Raw genomic sequence first — 15522 nt, forward strand, 5'->3', positions numbered from 1 at the left:
TATATATTAGCTAAATATATATCAGTCTGTTAAGCTTTTGAAAAAGTATGAGTAACATGTTAATTCTGATGTTTGGAAACCTTAAAAATTAAATTGTGTTGAAAACATTTTTATTTTATTTTAGATTTTGCAAAAGCTTAAAGTAAGCAGATAACTCTTTGCACGTGCTGAAAATGTGGATAAACTTTTGTTATTATATTTTTAATGTTACCATGCCCTATCTCTTTTTTTTTCACATTTGAATTTTTTATTATGGTTCAGTTTATGTAGTAGCTTTAGCGTTATGCTTTGTTTCCTAGTTTTATTTCATGTAATGTTTTTTTAGTTTTGATAATTTTCTTAAGCTTTTAATAATATATATATAGTCAAAGTGCACAGGAAAAGTTTTCATAAAAAAAGTATGCAAATATGAATAATTATAATATGATACACTATGTAAATATAAATTATCAAAAACCTATTTTAGTTATAAATAACATAAAACTTAAAGCAATTTTTTTTTTCATATGAAACAATTTGCATTTCTAGCAAATTGTCTTATGTATAAAAAGAAATTAATATTAATGGTGGTAATTTAATTTTGCAATTACAAAATATTTGTCAAAATAAGTATATCTTAAAATTTGAGAAAAGTTACACAATTTTTTTTTTCCCGCAACAATTTTATACAGAGCAATTATGTATTAGAAACACCTTGTTACTAGGGTTGGTTGGTTTAAACAGAACAGATTTTGTTAGGAAAAAAAAAATTTTATAATTTAATTTTCGAATATTTATCTGAATACTTTTATAAAAATCACTAAATGAAAACGAGGTAAACTTTTCCTTAACAATCTTTTCAATTTTGAGTTTAATAGCTAATGTGAACACCAGTGTAAATATAAATAATATGTAGTTTTCAAATGTTTATGTATTATTGAGCCTCTGCAAAATTATATGTAAAATAAATTAATGTGAGCAAAGTTACAGAAATCGCTTAAAATAAAACCGATCATCACTAACTTCATGTTCTTAGTTTTTCAAATTAATTAAATAATGTTAATATCAAAATCATTAGAACCATAAAAGAGAATGAAGTGGTATTCTGAATTTTAAATTTTATTTTTCAGTTTATTTTTAGATTTCTTTTCTGTTATCAATGTAAACAAATGTTTACTTAATATATGCATTGTTTTACTTATAATTCTAATATTCTCAAAATACAACCTTTATAAAAAAATTATTTTTTATGATCACTTGCGCTTTTTACTCTAATATTTGTGTCCAATAAGTACCATTCTTCAATATACATTCCTTTCTGATGTATCAATTTTAATGGACAGCAGTATATTTTGGAGACAATTTAGATTCTATTTGATTTTGCACTTTTTTTCAATCAATTTAGTTTTTAAATTATAATGGAAATAATGTTAAAAAGAATAATTTCTTGAAGGTTTAGACTCAAAATTTAGAAATCGAAGAAAAGTGGGATAAGGAAATTTTGTTATAATTCTTTGAAATTGGTATATATATCTTAACCTTATATAAAAACTGATTTAAAGCTAAGCATTTTGCCAAAATTTTTTTTAGTTTTAAGAACTTCATGTACTGATAGTTTTTAAAATTAGTGAAATAATGTTAATTTCGAAATTAATATCAAAACAATTAAAAGCTTGAGAATGAGGTGCTATTCTGAATTTTATTTTTCAGTTTATTTCTTATGTGCATTGTTTTACTTATAATTCTAATAGTCTCAAAATACAACCTTTATATGAAAAATATTATCTAATGATCACTTGCGCTTTTTACTCTAATAGTGTCCAATAAGTCCCATTCTGTTATTTACATTCCTTCCTGATGTAGCAATTTTAATAGACAGCAGTGCTTTTAGCATTTTGGTGACAATCTGAATTATATTAGATTTTGCACTTTTTTCAATGAATTAGTTTTTAAATTATAATGGAAAAGAATAATTTCTTGAAGGTTTGGACTTAGATTTAGAAATCGAAGAAAATGGAATCAAGAAAATTTATATCCATTCTTTGAAATTGGTAGATAACCTTAAATGAAAACTAATTAAAAGCTAAGCGTTTTTTATTTTAGGAATATATATTAAAAAAAATTTCTAAATGAGATACAAGCCATTGTTTCACAATATGAATATTCTATGACTCACAAAAGAAGTTCTTACTTATTGCTGATACAAGTTAGCAACTGTTTGTTAAAAATAAAAAATTGCTCTTAAACTTTGAGACATTTTGAATTCAAACAAATATTTAGCTTAAAATTCATAGCATATTGTCTATCTCAAAAACTAACACAAATAAAACTGTATGCCTCCCTTTCAAAAAATAAAAAAAGTTTTTCATGATATGCCTAAGATGAAAAATATTTTACTTATTCTTTATAAGTTTAAATTATATCAATTAAAGAAATAGGGGTGCACGTAACTTAAAGTATGTTTTGAAAGAAGGGAATGTTAGAGATTTCCCAGAATGAACAAATTTTAATTCATGTGCAATATTCTTCACTATGGATGGATGAAATTGCAAAATCTAGAGTACTAGTATGTACATCAGTAAGTATTGGTAAGCTAATGTTTTTCTTTTCTTTCGTGATTAACAAGTGCTATGTTACTATTTAAGAAATAAAGACATTTATATTTTGATAAAAAAATTGGACATTGTTTATTTATAAGAATCAATACATTATGATAGACAAAACTAATAAGTTATAAAAACAGCTTTATATTTTCACTACATTTCATATTTGCAAAAATACAGGAGTCAGTTTATGTCTAATTATACAACTTCTTAACCATACCCCATTTCCAATAAGAATGAATTATTATTTAAAAAAAAAAAAAAAAGATCCATGCTGAGCAAATGAGTTTAAGAGAATAAACCCTAGATGCTTTTTCTTCAAAATTCAGCTTTATTGAGTTCAATGAAGCAACAGTGCTTGATAGAAAAAATTTATAAAGTCTTTATTATTTTTTTGTTGGTCACTATAGTATTTACCATATTTTCTTCTTTTGTGGAATCAATGTAATTTTTCAACAATGCCAATTTTATTATTTTGAAACATAGTAAAAGTATTTATTTTTTAAATAAATCAAGGTTGGGATTTTGAGTCTGGGTTTAGACAGGATATATGTGATTTAATGTCCAAAAGTATATTTAAGTCTCCAAAAAATACAACTCTAAATTAGTAAAAGCATTTAAAACCATATACTATACACCTATTGAATATAAGGAATAAGTACATAATTAAATTTTTCATAATATTTTAAATATTTATAATAAAAAGTAAAATATTACAAGCATTTTCCCTCAACAGCCCATAGGGGGTCATGGAGGTTAAGGCTCCACCATTTCATGACCAACAGCATGATTGCAGCAAGGTTGGTCAGCATTGTGCACTAACTGCTTTTGCTTCCCACACAAGCTGGTTCCTATCCATTTGAAGCTGTGAGGGCTTCAAGTTGTCACTGGTAATTAATAACCAGTTTTTAACAATGAGAATTTAGTGCCTTAACGACTGGGCCATCCCAATTCATTCAGTAATAAAGAAATCAAAAAGTTTCTACTGGTATAACATCAAAAGTTCAATCAATTTTACAATTTAAGATAACATTAATTAATTATCAAATATGTAAATGTATATTTTGTTAACTCAAATATTAATAAAAATTTATACAATTTTAATACTAATTAAATTTTGAATCATTAGAATTAAAGCCAGCTTTTTCTTAAAAAAATACTCAGGCAAGATCCTCGAGTCCTAATATTGACAACGAATTCAATGTTTTTTGATTTTTCACCAAATTTTGTTACCAACTTTGTAACTGTTAGGAATTGTTCACATATAACAATTCTATATCTAGTTTTGGATAGTTTAAGACAGATAGGTTAACACCAACTATTTTGAATTCAGTTGCCTTTTTATTAAATATATCTTAAAGAAGTCATTCCACATTTATTTATAAATTAACCTATAGTTTTTTACCTTATCTATAACTAATTTATAATTCTTTGTGTTGCTTAGCAATTAACAAAACAAAAATAGTTAACAATTAACAAAAACATATTTAACAATTTACGCAAGTTTATTGTGAACTATGATTTAATAATTCTGTCAAAAACCTTGTCAACCCTGCTTCAATTAAAGGTTAATGTTTTTTTAATTAATAATAATCAACCCAGTACGCAATTGACAAATTACCGCAATGGTAGATTGTTTTCTGAGAAGTTTTTAATACAGCTTGTGCCACTGCTTATCTTGAAATTTAGATTTATAATCCCAAGAAACTGAAGCAGAATGATATAATTAAAATTAATTTTATCAAAAATTAAAAAGGTGAAAAAAGTTAATAAATTTTGAGTGTTAAAAAATAAATGCCCATTCAAAACCTGCCAGGTGTGAATCAGAAAAAAAAAAAAACAAGTTTGATAGCAATGATAAATTTGCCTAGAAAAAATTAGAAATAAATAAAGGGCAAAGAGAAGATTAGAATAAATTGTGGAAGCTTTGATATACAAATCAGGGCAAAATACCAATCCAACCTTGGCTATATCAGGTGAAACAGATACTTTAAAATTTTGATTTAGAGAATATGTCAATCAAGAATTCAATAAATCATCAATTGCTGCTCATTGTTTGAACCTTAACCTTACATTTACTTTTGGAAATGCCAAAATTCTTTCCAACTCTAGGCACATCAGCTCATCTTGATGATCTGGAATCTTGTTATATGAATGATTCCCTAGTTGAAGACACAAATTCTTCTTCACTTGCAAATGTATCCTGTTCAGATTTGCATCTATAAGTTAACATGGTTTTTTCTAGTTTTGTTTTACACCTTTATTAATTTTCATTCCCCTCTCATTTACACCAGACAGGTCTTGAGAATGGGTGTCTATATTTGAGAGTGAAATGTTTTTTTTTCAACATTTATATAATTTTTGAAGAAAATGATTTTTTTTTTGCATTTTCAACTATGTCATTTGTTTAAATGCTTAATAGTGACGAGTGGAATTTGCTTTGTGAAATCTTTATATTTCGTGGAGTAGAAGCATTTTAGTATCATACGAGCTTGACACAACAACCTACTGGTCATCAGCATGCCAGATAAATAATTCTTCTGCAATTTAGTAGCATCTTTGGTTATGACATGCCCAACTATTCCCTTAGTTCCATTTTTTCGCTGTAGCGATTGAATTCTTGCATTGCTAATTTGGCTTCATTTTCTGATATTTTATGAATAAGCATAAGATGGCGTTTTAAGTTATACTTTGAAGGAGACTTGTATTTACAGATTTCACATCCTATTTCAATTTGTCTAGCACATTCGTGTGCTGCTGATTCTCCGCTTAATGCTTTATAACATACATTACATCTTGGACCGGAGTACAGAACCAGTCGAAAGTTATTCTTCTTTCTGACGACACGCCCATCGGAACTGGTAAGAGCTATTTCATTTCCTTGAATCTTTCGTTTTTTGTAGAACTTGGAATTGAAACCTGACAACTCTTCCAATATTGAATTTATTTTGCTTTCTTCTAATTTATGAGAAAGTCGAAGATGCCTTCTTAAGCTGATTTTTGAAGTCAACTTACTCTGGCAGAGTTCACATAAAACAGCAATAGCCGGGGTACAGTCGTGTGAATTCAATCTACTTTCTTTGTAAAATTGTTTCTTGCATACATTGCATTTAAAGTTAGCCACACTTTCGTAGGCAATTCTACACAGATAATTTTCAACTTCTTTGTTTCTCAAGCGATGAATGTTACTGAGGTGCTTCTTCAGGCTCAACTTTCGACAAAATTGACGCTTGCAGATTTCACAAATGATTATCTTCGTTTCTGAAGAGACTTCATCTGGTTCCCAATCATCTGATTGCTTGGAAGAATTCGTGAGCAAGACTTGGTGTCCTGAATCACAATCTGAATCAGTAATTTCTGCTTTGGTATCAAAATTTGCAATAGCTTGAGATGAGTAAGAGCAATCACTGTCAGAGGATTTCTTCTCCTCTTTTACGCACACTTTCGTTTTGAGCAAAGATTCCTTGTCTTCTTCAAAAAAATCAGAGGACCTGTCTTTTACTCGAACACGTAAGATTTCCCTGCTCGGGCTAAGTTTATCGACAGGACGATCGACAGGCCACTTTTTAACTCGAAGATTCAACCGTTCACTGTAACCCTTGAATTCTTTCATCAGAAAATGAATGTCATCCTTTCTTTGTTTGTGAACTTGCATGAGGTGACGTACTACTTTGTATTTAGTTGGAGCAGTATACTTGTTGCAAATTTTACACATAATTTTAATAAAATAAGCACATTCATGTCCCACAATTCTGAATTCATCAACAAATGCTTTATTACATTTTTTGCACCTTGGCCCAGGAACAGGAAGGAATGCAGATTCCCTTTTTTTACAAACGAACCTTCCATCTGAACTAGATATAGCCAAGTCATACCTATTTTGTTCTCTTTCGTAGAATTTAGCATAGTAGTCTTTTGATTCGTCAAAAATTAAACTGAGGGAGCTTTCTTTCATTTTAAAACATTTTATAAGATGTCCCTTTAAATCTCTCTTCGCATAGAGTTTTTGATGGCAAATTTCACAATTTATAGGTTTAATGGCGTGGGATACTAAATTAACTGAATCGTCGAATTCTTCTTTATGGACCTCGCAATCTGAAACGTCCATGTCATTTGAAGTTCTTTCCAAGAACGCGTCTATAGCATCTGCATTTAAGTTGTGTGAGCGTAAAAGATGACGCTTCAAAGCGATTCTCAAAGAAAATTCGCTTTGGCATATCTCACAAATTAATTTGCGTGCAACTTTAACTTCTGTTTTAATCTTCCCTTTTTTAAATTGTTTTGCAGAGTCATATTTTAACCGAGCATTAAATTCACAATAATGCTTTTCAAAAAGAGAATTACTTTCAAATGTCTTGTAGCAAATTTTACAAGTCTTTGCATCATTGAGAAGAATATACTGCTCATCATTACTTGAAAAAGCTCTTTCTTCATCATGAAAATCAGGAGCATTTTTAGGCGCAATCGCTCGAAATGATTTAGAGCTATCGAAGTTCGTACGAAAAGAGTTATAACTTTTAGCTCTCGTTAATCGACTAGAAGCCTTCTTTTTAAGTTTACTATTGGAATCATGTGTCCTCAAGTTCCATTTTTCATTATAGCAGTTGAATTCTGCCATTGCTAAATTGATGTCAATTTCTGACAGTTTATGCCTAAGGATAAAGTGACGCTTCAAATTATATTTCGTAGGAGCCTTGTATTTACAGACTTGACAAGAAACTTCAATGATACATTCACAAACATGAGTTTTCAATGTACTTTCATCGAGGAATGATTTGTTGCAAATGGTACACTTTGGACCTTCAATAGTTTTGAATTCAGAGCCACCTTCTTTGATTATAATACGTCCATCAGAACTACAAATAATTATGTCCTCTGCAATCTTAAATTTTTTGTAGAGCCTAGAGTTATAATCTGCCAACTCTTCCATGATTGCATCTACTTTTGCATTCCCTAACTGATGGACAGCTAGTAAATGTCTTCTTAAACCGGTCTTTGAAGTAAACTTTTGTTGACAGATTTCGCACATTACAGCAACTGCTGGTACACAAACATGAGATGATAGTTTATCTTCTTTGTAAAAAACTTTCTTACATGTGTCACATTTATAGTTTTGAGCAGAATGATACATAACTCTGTTCAGAAAAAAATTAATTCTGTCTTCACTCAACCGATGGATGCGGGCAAGATGATGCTCTAAAGCAAGCCTCCTTGAGAATTTGCGGTGGCAAATCTGACAAGCGATAACTTTAAATACACCACAGTCATCAACTTTTTTCTTTTTGCTACATTCCCAACTTTTATTTTCAGAGTCAAAGTTTTTTTCATCAAAGCTCATCATCTCAACGAAATAACTTCCATCCTCCTCGTTTTCAGAATAATCACTTTCAAGTTCCATCACATTAGACTCAGTTAAGTCACTTTGATACAAGGAAGACACTAAAATCTCTTTTTCTTCGCATTCTACATTTTCTTGATTTTCAATTTCTATTAGAAGAGAGGGCACTGCTGCATTTTTCAGAATTTTCTATATAAAAAAAGAAAGAAAAAAAATGAAAATTAAGAACAGTCAAATTGTAAAACAAATATGTATACAATTGTTTTATACAGCAATTAGAAAGAAAAGACCATATACCATAGATAAAAAATTAATCAAAGGTTGTAAAAAGAATATTTTTTTAAAAAAATGTTTATACACTAGTGTCCTAAAGTAAAGTATAATTCATAAATGTATGAAATTATGCTTGACTTTTCAACACCAGTATATTTATATACATATACACTGAATTAACAATAACTCCAAGTACAATAGCAAAATTTTTATTCGTTATCGACCTCTTCGTTTTTATTTCTGTGTTAATTTCTCTTTTTTTTCCAAACAAGATGTCTTATTCTTTAAAACCCTAAAAGAATGCTAATTCTTTTTCTGACCACCTGCCAAGTGAAACATTAAAACTTCTTTTTAGTTCCCTCACACTTGACTCAGCATGTCTTGAATAACATCTGCTGAGTCTCTGAATGAGAAGGGGATCACTTGTATTCTTTTATGAGCATTGCTTGTACCCTGGTCAATCAATCAATCAAATGAAATAATTTTGTTGTACAACATAAGAAGACATGTTAGAGGAATGAATTATTTGAAATGGTTGATCCCACTTTCTTGCTTATTATAATTAAGGAAACTCTTCTGAAAAGACATTCCCTTCTTGAGCTGTTTATTCTCAAATTGATTCCAAACATGTGATTGATGAAACAAGAAATTATCTGAAAAAAGGATGGATACCTAATGGTTTAATAGTTTTTATTTCAAAAGAAACCATTTTTTCTCATTTGTAGCCACTTTATAATATTTTTTTCACACATTGAGAATTTTTCTGTGTGAAGATCTTACTTTAGATTCAGTATCAAAAATTATTCCAGATTCTCCTGCCGTAATAAATTTTATCAATTTGAAAATATTAAGATTCTAAAAAACATTTGAAAATTGGTAGCAATAACTGCAGAAAAATTTGTTGAATCATAGCTTAAAAAAAGTGAATACTGAAATATGCAATTTGAATTTCAGTATTTACTTAAAGTAAATTAAATAATAATGCTATAAAAACAAAAGGTGATTACTCAAATTAGATTTTCGGATGCGGAAATAATATTGTATGAAAAATATCTGATTTTGAAAACAACATAACTACTGAAAAAACAATGGCAAAATAGAGCATGTTGAAAAAGAATTACTGAAATGCACTAATCAAAATTTCATTGTATTAAAAATATTGGTATTTTATTCACTTGATTCGTTTTTATTTCAGACAATATAAAAAAGTGTAAAAAAATATATTGCAATAATTTAATAATTCTTTTACAACAAATCAGAATTAATAACAAAATTCTCATTTGTAGGTAGCATCATATTGTTTTACATTGATCAACAATTAGCCATATCACATAATATTTTATTAAAATATGAGTAGAGGAATAAGAAAAAGAACGAAAGCTCGCAATTTTAGAATCACTCTTTATATCAATTTCACACATTGACACTTGTTTTCATCACAGCAATTAAATACTTCAAAGCTGAAGCCATTCATTTTGGAATGTTCCTTTGTACTTATGAAGTTAGGCTGACATTACGTTCTGCTCATACAAATCTGTGTAAAAAAACTTTCCATAGTGCCTGAACGGTAGTTTCTAACAAATACAAAAAAAAAAGGAGTTCTGGTAAGAGAGAATAAATGTCTTGTAAACAGGATTTTGAAAAAGCTTAGAACTTTAAATATTACATCTGAGAAATCCACAAAAATTTAGTCAAATTCTTTGGTCTTAAAATTTACAAGTATGGGGAAAAAATCACATACCTGAGACTCCCTAACATTTATTTATCATTTGCAGTCTAAAACCCATGATCAGGAGTCAAACAAAACATTTTAAAGTGAAAATTAAAAACTCTGATTTTTTATGATAGAGTGAATCTTATTTATGGTGTGGAAAGAAATCTGAACAAGGGGGGGGGGGGGGAATTAAGCAAAAAAAAANTTGAGCAAAAAAAAAATATGCAATTCCACCTAATACACTTTCAAAAATTTAAAAAGATAAATAAAATAACCTCAAATGTCAAGAATGCATGAACCCACAGTCAAAAATAATTTCAAAATAATAGGAATTCAAATAATGCAGTAACTATAAGCAGGACTTGAGTATGTGATAAAGCAAAGCAGCTTTTTTGAAGACTGAGAAGTGAACTGTGGATGGCTCGAAAAGTGTTAAAAGTAGATATAACATTGTTTTTTGGACTATCCTCAGCGATAGACGATGAGCTAAAAACGTCTATAAGGAAGTCATTGAATAGTGGATTAATGAAACCCTACACAGGTTGTTTCAAGGTTACTAAAATGATATTTTCAAGATTAACGAAATGGGCTTGTCTTTAAAATGTTTTCCGAATAATGTAACAATGATGTTCAGAGATGAAAATTGTTAAAGGGGCAAAATTAACAGAAAGCTTGTGAGGGTCCTGTTTGGATTCACAATGCATAAGGTACTTAAAAATTACCTTTGGTTGTGATTGGAAAGTATCAAAATTTTTATTGTTTCAAAAATATTAAAACTTTTTACTTGCAGTACAAAACAGCTTGCATGGAAAGTTTTGTAATATCTTTTTTGTAAATAAATTATTAATTCTTTTGACATCTGACACTAATGCATAGTTTATATTTCAATTTATTTTCATTACATATTTTACCTTTTCCTTAAAGAATGAAGTGAAATTCGCATAAAGGAAATTGAATTCATCTTTAATTTAATTTAAAAATAACTTAATTCACTTCAGTATGGAAATTTTGTGTTTCAGTATGCTGTATTTAGCTAAATTAAAAAATAAAATAAAAAATTCACTTAAAATAAGTCAGTTTTAATTTTACTAAGTAAATTTTGCACACTATTTCTTAAAAAATTTATTTATAGCAAAAAATATTAAACACAAATGAAATAAATTTTCAATGCATCATAAAAGATATTTAGTTATTTCCTCATCCAAGATACTTCTAATTAGTATAATATAATTATTTAACCTGCAGTAGATTTTTATCATTCGTTTTAAATGGCAAATTTATAAATAACTTTTTGTAATAATAAATTAAAAAATTATTGTTTATAAAAATATTTTATTACAATGTATTGCTGAATTTGCAATCTAAATAAAGCCTAGCATACATATGAAACATAGATTATTTCATAGAAAGTTCAAAGCTAACGTTTATTTTCATTACCTACTGGCAAGCTGTCTTGCTAATTTAATATATGTATGCAATGTTTAGTAATCATCAGTAGGTTCATCAGTTCGAAAAAAAAAAGATAAAAGGAAATTATGAGAAAATCAGACCAGCTCTCAATTTACTTAAATTTAAGTTTCTATTTTCTTTTTTTCTTGTTGACTCGCCATGTGGTGGGTGGCAAGTGGCTATTTTCAGGTCTAACTCATGACCACTTGAGTAACTTTCCTTTTTTTATTTTATTGAAATTTTGACACTATGGTAACAGACACAATTTTATCTACTAAATATTAAGATATCTTCACATAATCTGCTGTGAAGTAACTTATGCACTTCTACCTGAGACTCCCTAACATTTATTTATCATTTGCAGCCTAAAACCCATGATCAGGAGTCAAACAAAACATTTTAAAGTGAAAATTAAAAACTCTGATTTTTTATGATAGAGTGAATCTTATTTATGGTGTGGAAAGAAATCTGAACAAGGGGGGGGGGGGGAAATANAAATTTTGACACTATGGTAACAGACACAATTTTATCTACTAAATATTAAGATATCTTCACATAATCTGCTGTGAAGTAACTTATGCACTTCTAAACTAAAATAAAAATAATACAAAACATTTTATTAAATGAAATAAAAATATGCTCTGAAAAACAGACATTGAAACAGAAGGTGTTAACAATAATTGCTCTGAAATGTTACATAACTTAGGCTTAGAAATAGTGATGGGGCCGAATACCGAATATTCGGCCTGATTTTAGGCCGAATACCGAATATTCGGTGGCCGAATGCTTACTTTTTAAAAATTTCTCTTTTGATTGTAATTAAAGTAATTTTCAAATTTTAAATTAAAAATGAAATAAATATTAACAAAATTGCTTTTTTAATCTTTGTGTATTTAAAAAAATTTTAACAACTTGATTTATTTTTTGTAATAATTTAAATATCTTGATGCCAATAACAAGGCAATATGGCTTTTATAAATCTAAATAATTAATAATAGCATATTTTAGTTATAGTTATACTTGTAATTTATATGCTATTTTATTTAAGATGAGAACTCATTACTTACTACTGTTAAAATGTATTCTTAACTTTCTTTTTTGTCAGAAAAATTATTATAACTCAGAAAATTAAGAACTTTTTAGAAAGTTTCACTTTTGAAATTTTAATTTTGTAATTAAATAATTTTCAAATTTTAAATTAAAAATGAAATAAATATTAAAAAATTTGCTTTTTTAAACTTTCTATATTTTAAAAAAAAATTTAACAACTTGATGTGTTTTTTGTAATATTTTAAATATCTTGATGCCAACAATAAGGCTTTCACAAATCTAAATAATTAATAATAGCAGCATAATTAATAATAGCATATTCTTCATTGTTCGGCCGAATAACTTCAGTATTCGGCTAGGCCGAATACCGAATAGTGGCTGAATATTCGTTACATCCCTACTCAGAAATTCCAGTTTTACGAAAGTCTTAATTCAAAAACAAAAATAATAAAATTATAGAATTTGAAAGAAGCACCTTTGCTAAAAAAAAAAGTTACTAGCATGACAGATATGACAAGAAATTTTGATAAACATCACAGCTTAAGACAGAAAACTGGACTTCCCTATTCTTTAAAAATATGCTAATGTATGCTCTTTATTTTTTTTTTCAAAATTATGTTTCTTTAATTATTTTAGAATAAAAAAAAATTTTTTTTTTGTTAAAATGTTAACAGACATATTTGTCTTTTCATAGAATTGACCAATAACTATTAAAAAAATTTGAAAATTAAATTAGAGCGATGAAAGTGCAGCTCAAATGTACTCCAAAAGCTGTTCTATAATGAGGGTGTAACCCTAGTGGAGTATTGATGACAATTTTGGTCATAGGCCACTTAGTAATTATCAATCCTTATCCTCCCCCACCTTTTTTTAAGTTTAACTTATGAATTCAGGAACCTGAGTAAGTAAAAAGCAATTGATAAAAAAACATCTATCATTGATTGATAAAACAAAAATGTAATTGATAAAAGAAAATGTATCATAGTGTCTTAATATGCAAAATCCAAAGTTTAATAATTTCACATTATTTTATAAGTTCTTATGAAAGAACCAATTTCTTTTTATCAGTTATTTTAACCACTCTTTCATTTCCATCATCATATCTTTTTAAGCAAACTAAGTTTTTAAAACATCAAGTATACTATTCTTATGTGTAAGTATCAATATATGATCTAGGAGGCAAAGTTTCCCTTGTTACTCAAGGTAATTCAGTATTTCAATGTTAGTTCCTGAAACAAACTAAAACAAAATTATTTTCGTACTTGCAGGGAAAAATCAAATATGTAGAAAAGGACTAGGTTACTTTTTTAAGAGAGAGTTCATCTTTTTCATAGTCGTCAGATTTAAAATGGATTGAACAAATATGAGAGGTGTTTGGATTCAATTGTTCCTCTTTGCCAACAAAATGCACCCATTTCCTTCTAATTTTTGGGTCGTCTGGAAATCTATGGTATTGTATAGTATCATCACAATCCACCAAATTATTATGGCACCCCACAACAGCACACCTAGCTCCAGACATCCTAAAAAAAGAAACACATATGGGTGATTTTTTTCAAACTGTTAAGGTTGATCCTAGAATAGCCCAACCTGTGGTGATTTTTTTAAATCTCGCCAAACTAGGTTTCCGAAAGATATTTTAGGGAGACTATTTTAAACATCCAATCACACCACCAAAATTCTTTAGTCTGATTGGTAATTTGATATATATATACCTAAGCAAAAGTTAGATTTCGTTAGAAAAGAGGTAAAATGGGTTTATTTTTTTTCGCCATTTATGCTTTGATGTTAGAATTATAATGATTATTTCATTTTTGAACCGTTAATTCATTTTTTATCATTATTATTTAATTTTCTTTGTGAGTGGTACCAGTTGAAAATGGATGATCATAAGATTAAAAGAAAGGGCATATTTCCATATTGTGATCCGTCGCACCAACTACAATCACCAAGGTGCCAAATAGATTTTAAACTTGCATTTTTAAAAAAAAGAAAAAAAACATTTAGATGTGTGCCTGGGGCTGGTTACGAGTTATCCCTTTCAAGTTGGTTCCTTTCTGTGATGGATTTTTTCAAAGTTTCTAGTGGGCCGCTGCCCAGAAGATTATTCTGCCACAGATCACAATATGGAAATCTCTTCAAAAGAAAGAAAAAAATTTAACCGTCCTTTCATTCATTACAGTTATTATTTCATTTTTTATTTCTTGGGGGGCGGAAAGGAGATCTAAAGATAAGCCATCAGAGTAAAGGTAAGTAATTTTTTATTCTGTAAAAAATATTTGTATAACTTTGCAATAATTCAAAATGTTTTTTCCTTTAAATAATCAAAAAGCAAAGTTGATCCTCTTAATAATCGCCAACTTGACGAGATTTCTAAAAGTCCCATGAGGTGAGCTAATCTAAGAATTTGCCTTAGCTAACTAAGAAAAATCCATGTCATAATTAAAATAATGGAAGGAGACAACCATTAAAACAATTATTAGAAACATTGAACAATGGTGATTAATGTGTTTTTGTCTATGCAAAAGAGGAAGGGAACAAATTTAGTCCAATACAGGTCAGTATAACATTATGAAGGTATTGACAGCAGAATAAGAAAAATACGCAACGTATAATTCACATAAATAAAAGAGCAATGAATAGTTGAAACAGAGGTTATAATATAACATTACAATCATAATGAAAACATCAAATTCTAAAAATATTTTCTATTATTGTGCCAAATAATATAATAATTCTTTGAAATTGTTATGAGTTAGGCTCAAGAAGAAAAATTCAGTTAAACTCAGCAAAAGCTACATATTTACTTACGCTTCAACGAAGTTTTGTGTACGTTTATTAAAAATGTATAAAAGTTAAAGATAAATATTTGTACATCTAAAAAACATCATGAATCAATTTCATACAAAATAGTTTGAATTTGTTTGGTTGATTTATGTATGTGACAAGCTTCGTTAAAATATATTCCTTAGCTTTAGACTTACTAACTGCTTAGAAACCCTTTTCACTGCATGTATGGCTCGCGAATACGATTTCATAGATGTGATTAGAAGCCTGATTGGAGAGTTTTTTCGGTTACAGTGAGAATTTTCCTTAAGGCTTCGCAGTTCACTCTA

General features: G+C 28.4%; 1 protein-coding gene across 3 annotated transcripts; it reads right to left on the minus strand.

Annotated features, from left to right (window-relative positions):
* Positions 1-4802: 4802 nt before the first annotated feature.
* Positions 4803-15522, minus strand: LOC107447714 (zinc finger protein 521). Of its 3 annotated transcripts, none has more exons than XM_016062722.3 (3): positions 15391-15522; positions 13710-13929; positions 4803-8109 (listed from the first exon to the last, which is right to left on the minus strand). In XM_016062722.3, exons 2-3 carry the CDS (start codon positions 13926-13928, stop codon positions 5161-5163), a joined length of 3168 nt encoding a protein of 1055 aa, XP_015918208.2. In that variant the 5' UTR covers position 13929; positions 15391-15522; the 3' UTR covers positions 4803-5160. The 3 variants fall into 3 exon arrangements, with proteins under 3 accessions (XP_015918208.2, XP_015918200.2, XP_071042230.1); XM_016062714.3 differs by having other exon boundaries at positions 15218-15436; XM_071186129.1 differs by lacking the exon at positions 15391-15522 and adding an exon at positions 15079-15188.

This window comes from Parasteatoda tepidariorum, chromosome 10 (genome assembly GCF_043381705.1).
Source record: "Parasteatoda tepidariorum isolate YZ-2023 chromosome 10, CAS_Ptep_4.0, whole genome shotgun sequence".
In the NCBI taxonomy this organism is placed as follows: Eukaryota; Metazoa; Arthropoda; class Arachnida; order Araneae; family Theridiidae; genus Parasteatoda; species Parasteatoda tepidariorum.